The sequence below is a fragment of the Pterocles gutturalis genome, unplaced genomic scaffold (genome assembly GCF_000699245.1).
Source record: "Pterocles gutturalis isolate BGI_N339 unplaced genomic scaffold, ASM69924v1 scaffold53181, whole genome shotgun sequence".
Classification (NCBI taxonomy): Eukaryota; Metazoa; Chordata; class Aves; order Pterocliformes; family Pteroclidae; genus Pterocles; species Pterocles gutturalis.
The window spans coordinates 7,775-12,876 of record NW_010102552.1 but is presented as its reverse complement, the minus strand read 5'-3'; the positions used below and the strand labels follow the sequence as shown (position 1 = coordinate 12,876).

The window sequence follows — 5,102 nt, the reverse complement described above, 5'->3', positions numbered from 1 at the left end:
CAAGACTCATGCAGGCTCTACAAAGACAGCAATGATGTTTCTTCATCTTTTTACCCTTTTTTCCCGTTTCAAGACAGCAGTTATTTCATAACCTCCATGTCTCTATAGTTGACAGTTATTCTTAGGCAACCACAAGCTGTGAAGTGTCTAGCTAAAACAAAATATACATGCTGTGCGTACCATGAACTGCTCTTCAGCCAGCAGGGCACACACAACAGACCTTGTTGCTTCATGAACTAAAACAAGGTAAGAAATATCAGGTAAGGCTTTCCCTTTTTGTGAGACGTGAGCAGGCGCTAAAAGAGAAGAGGAAAAAACCTGTAGTTACCTAACGGTGGCCCAAATCCTTCAGATCAGGCGTGCAGAAGCATGTGAGTTTCTGTGGAAGCCTGATTTATATTAATCAAACCAGCACTGAAAAACATTACCACAAAATTTATTCTAATACCTGTTGTACCACACTCTAAAAATAACAAAAGAAAACAAGCTGAGATAAAAGATATTTGCTGTCAAAGGTGGGGAAATACCTTCACAAAGCCACAATGTTGGCTTCCTCTAAGAAATTAATCAAGAGTGGTAGACATTCTTCAGATTTCTTTTCAAAGCCAGGCGTCTTGTCTCCTTGGGTTTAGCACACCACCACGACAGGGCAGTGCAGTTCATGACCTGGGGGCTGCAGAAAGCAAGAAGAGTTTCTCACCGTTCAAACAGAAAAAGCAAGTAATTCTGCGTAAACCCTGGTCCCATGAGCTGCACTCTGGAGGTGCCCCAAATCTTTGAAAGCTTGAACCTTGCCCGACATGGATTTATAACATCTGAGCTACAGTGTGCTAGCTCCTGAGATGAACATCCTTGTGGGCAGTGAGGGCGAGGCAGCGTAATCTGCTCTCTCCACAGGTTATCTGCACATCCACGGGGAAGCTGGCATAGAAACTAGCACGCTCACAGTTCCTGCCCTCAATCAGTTTATTTTAACTTGTGAATTTGCACAAACCTGAATAACTAGGAGAGTTGCATGAGATAAGGTGGCTAAGGGATCCATGTTAGGCATGGTGACCAGTTACAAAGGAGAGCAGATTTACCCTTTGTATGGTTTTTGTTCCCAAGACAAGAGTACACAGCACAGAAATGAGGTCGACGCTCTCCTATTTCATGTGGAAATCCAGAGTACGAGTGACTCGCTACTCAACCTGTTCAGCTGCTGTAAGACAGCATGACCATTTCTTAAGTTGTTAAAACCATGAATAATTTTAAAAACTCAGCCCAGTAGCAAGACATCTAAATTACTGCTTGGTGTCCATTTGTCCTTAGCAAAGGACATCACTCGAAGTGATGCTAGGCACTATAAAAGGCACTGAGGTCCTGTGTGCGCTGAACTCTGTAAAATCACATCTCACCAGGAGACACTGCACGTGGCCGTGAAGAGGCTCCAACCTAAAAAAGCATGTCCCATTTCCTCACAGCTGAGGGGCGGCAGGCTTGCGGTATTTGCACTGGATCCATACTCGATACATCGTCATTTGTTTCCCACGGTTCACTTGCAATCGCCGATCAACCAGATTCTGGATTTTCTCCAGCCCAGCTGTTGTGAAGAGATCATCTAATTCATCTGGAAGCAGAGAGAAGGAGATTGAGGATGCCACAGCTTTCATTTAACTGATACCTGCTCACCCTGAGGAGTAAATTACGCTGAAAGATGGGCCAGAGGAAACTCACGGTCTCACTCTGTCAGGAAAACGTAAAAATCAGAGAGGACTTAACTACCGTACTGTGGGGGGATTAAGATCACAGTTTCTCTAGTTTCCCTTGAGTTTACCTTCTACCAAGGAAGGAAAGAATTATTTGCAGGACCACTAGAATTACAGAGACTCAACAAAGAGAAAACAGCAGCAGTTTCAGACACAGATATTGCTGCTAGTAGCCAACTAAGGGAGCATCTTCTGGCGAGTAGGGACAGACCCATCCCTTCCCCCTTACTCCTCTCTGCAGAGGAATTTCAGAGTCTGCAAGAGCAAAGGACGGGATCAGACCTATGCTCTTAAATGGTGGCAATAAGATCCGTGCTGTAGAGGCTGGAAGGGAGCAGGATTCATTAAGGTTAAGTTTGGGAAAAAAAAAAAAAATCCTTATAAAACCACACCCTGCTGGGGCCCAATCAAAGCACTACAAGCCCTGAAGGCTGCAACACTTCCACTGGCAGGTATTCCTGACCCAGCACAGAAGTATCGTAGTGCCCCAGCACACTGGCCGTGGGCAAAGCCAGACTGAGTCCTGCCGAGCAGCAGAGAGCTTGTTCAACGGCAGCCTGGGAGCACGTGATTCGTGTGGAGTTTCTGTAGAAAAGGGCTAACAGGTCCCAGCTTGTGCTCTTTTATCAGATGCTTGCCATCGTGAAGCGTTTGCCAAACACGCATTAAACATTAATTTTGTTGTGACAAACAAGACTCGTGCAGAGGGGAAGGGAATAGCTCATCGCAGTTGTGCCACTGCTGTAAAACTGACCATGCGGAGGGGCCCGCGATGGCAGTGGCTGGAGGTGCAATCGGTGATAAGCAGGGAGAACACAACGCCTGCGGAACACCAGCAGCAGCAGAACTGGAGAGGCTGCCTTGGCTCTCTGATGAACCACACCCTTCTTCACTTCCTCGTAGGAGAACAGTAAAGTTAAGAGAAGCTCCTTCAAGTGGTGTCCATCTTACTCCATCCTCTGCAAGCAGCAAGACTCCAAGGAGGTCTCCTCCAATCCCACTGTTCCCAGCATAGCAAACGCATTAATCTTTCTCTAAAAGGATTTTCTGCTAAGGAATTCACTGTGCCATATTCGCATCAGCAAGGGACAAGCCCAGGTCCCTGTGCAACTGGGAGACACTTTACATTTGACACTGCTCCAGGAAACAGGCTGGGAAGAGCCAGTGGCAAAACTTGAGGGCACAGGGACAAAAGAAGCGAGGAGAGTCAGAGGGATGTTTTCTAGCCTCCTACCTTGTGTGAAGAAGTACACTCTGGTGCCATCACCTCTCACATAGAAATTATCAGACAGACATTGACCTAAGGGCAAGAGGGATTTAAAGAGTTAACCACCTATCATTTAAAAATCAACAACTGCCATCCAACAAGAGGCACTTTTTCCAGCACACGCTGTGCTAAACAGGATAGACACTACTCCAGAGAAGCATCATCTATTAGCGATCTGGCAAGACTCCCCAGGGGAAAAGAAAATACCTTTCTTAAACCGAAGCTGGGCCAGATCGTAACGGCCATAATCTCGTAACAAAATCATTCCTCCTGGTTTCAGAAGGCGACTCAATCTGTTCACGATGCACTGCATCCTGAGGAAAGAACAAAACAGAAGTGTTCAATATTCTGTAAAATTATGCTTGTTTCCTTAGTTTACTTTCCAAAGAGAAAGTATGAAGTTTTACATATGTTTCAGCTTCATATAAAGAGCCACCAAAAGCTAGAACGTTTCTGAGCTCTCTCAGGCTTAGGTGGGTTGATTTTATTTTATTTCTGACACTCCCTGAGATTCTGCTTCTTTTTCTACAATGATAACTTAGCCTGCCACAGCAGGGACTAACTGCTCTCTCTTACTAATTACAACAGCATCTCCACTGGTTTCTGTAAAACAAGTAATAAGTGAACTTGAAGAAAAATGCTGTGAAATAAAACCAAAGAGAACAAAAAAGAGAGACTAGTGTAGGTTGTAACACAGTCACACTAAGATCACAGCACTTTTCTTAACCCTTTTCTGAACCTGGGCCCTCCCTTCTTGCCACCTCCCATATGAGAAATTCATCTAGCCTTTGAGTCTTAAAACATAGCAGCACACTTTCCACAAATGGGTGCTGAGTGCTCACGTGGCTGGGGTTCAGAACAGGTGAGCCACTCTGACCGCAGCAAGATGTCATCTGTAGCCACCTCGCACTTCAAAATCCCACCTGTCCTATGCCAGAATTGTTACAACAGAAAGTACCTCCAAATTTCATTTTCAGAGGTTTAATGGAAAACTGGACCCCACACAGAACAAACTTTAATTTTCCTTGATATGAGGGGACCTGCTACTAAAAAACTCCAGCTCTATATACGTTATCTTCTGAAACCAGAAGGAATTATTAGAACTTACTTCTCTGGGAGAATCGCTGAGAGGACAAAGATAAGAATAACAATGTCAAGACTCTCGTCTGGCATTGGGAAAGGACTTTGGTCATTGCACAGGTCGTGGACAAAGGCAAAGCAGCGAGAAGAATCATATTCTGCGTTGTTCTGTATTTAAGAGGAGAGAAATTAGAGCATTAGCAACAGACCCTGATCTTGATATTATCCGGACACGGGAGCATTTTAACTTTCACATAATAAGCTGGTGTGTCCACAGATCTGTTCCAGCCTCACTGGACTAAGGCAGATGGGATCAGATAGGTTCCCTGGTCAGACAAGGAACAGGGGTGAAATGTGAAAATAAGTACACACGGGAAATTTACAAAGAGCTTTGGACTTGTTACATTCAGACAATCAGCACTGCCAAAACCCCAAAATTGGATTGAGGGATTATTGCAATTTTAAGGTCAGATTTTCCACTAATTTCCACTGTTAAACTGGAAATCTTTACAGAAGAGAGCATGTCAGAGCCCCTCTCTGCATCACGGAAATCAATATTCATTTCAACTGCAATCAGGCTACTCCCTATACCCCAAGAATCAAACCTGGCTGCCTAAAATTATGCTCTTAAAAATCACATTTAGATTTCTAAAATAAGTTGTCTATTTTTCTAAAGCTGCTGCTACAGATTGCAGCAGCCTCTGTAAACAGTGCTTGTGTCACCTTAAGAGGATGAAATGGCATACTGCCTCTGCTGCTGCGCTCCCCGTCTCTTCTCATGAAGTGACTGATTACATTCGATGCTTCATATATTCTCAGTTCTGTTCTGACCTGAAATTTGTTAGCAGAATTTGGCCTTTGACTAAATCCCAGCCTCCTGCTCTGCAGACAACAGTATCCCTCCTCAGCTGTCCGAGCAGAAGCAATCAGACCACGTTCCCAGAACTGCAGTGACAGTAACGCACACACAAACCAAAACCAGCTTCAGTTCCTGTTAAAAAATAGCC

The 5,102-nt window shown here is 44.6% G+C and overlaps 1 protein-coding gene across 1 annotated transcript in view; it reads right to left on the bottom strand.

Annotated features, from left to right (window-relative positions):
- Positions 1 to 1,130: 1,130 nt before the first annotated feature.
- The window catches only part of LOC104471090 (methyltransferase-like protein 2), a gene marked incomplete at its 5' end in the record, with an annotated part of 10,411 nt that continues 6,439 nt past the window's right edge, over positions 1,131 to 5,102 (bottom strand). Inside the window, 4 exons of the mRNA XM_010086310.1 lie at positions 1,131 to 1,609; positions 2,983 to 3,048; positions 3,223 to 3,329; positions 4,124 to 4,263. Of these exons, the coding sequence (XP_010084612.1) occupies positions 1,458 to 1,609; positions 2,983 to 3,048; positions 3,223 to 3,329; positions 4,124 to 4,263 (465 nt within the window). The remainder of the gene's footprint in view (positions 1,610 to 2,982; positions 3,049 to 3,222; positions 3,330 to 4,123; positions 4,264 to 5,102) is intronic.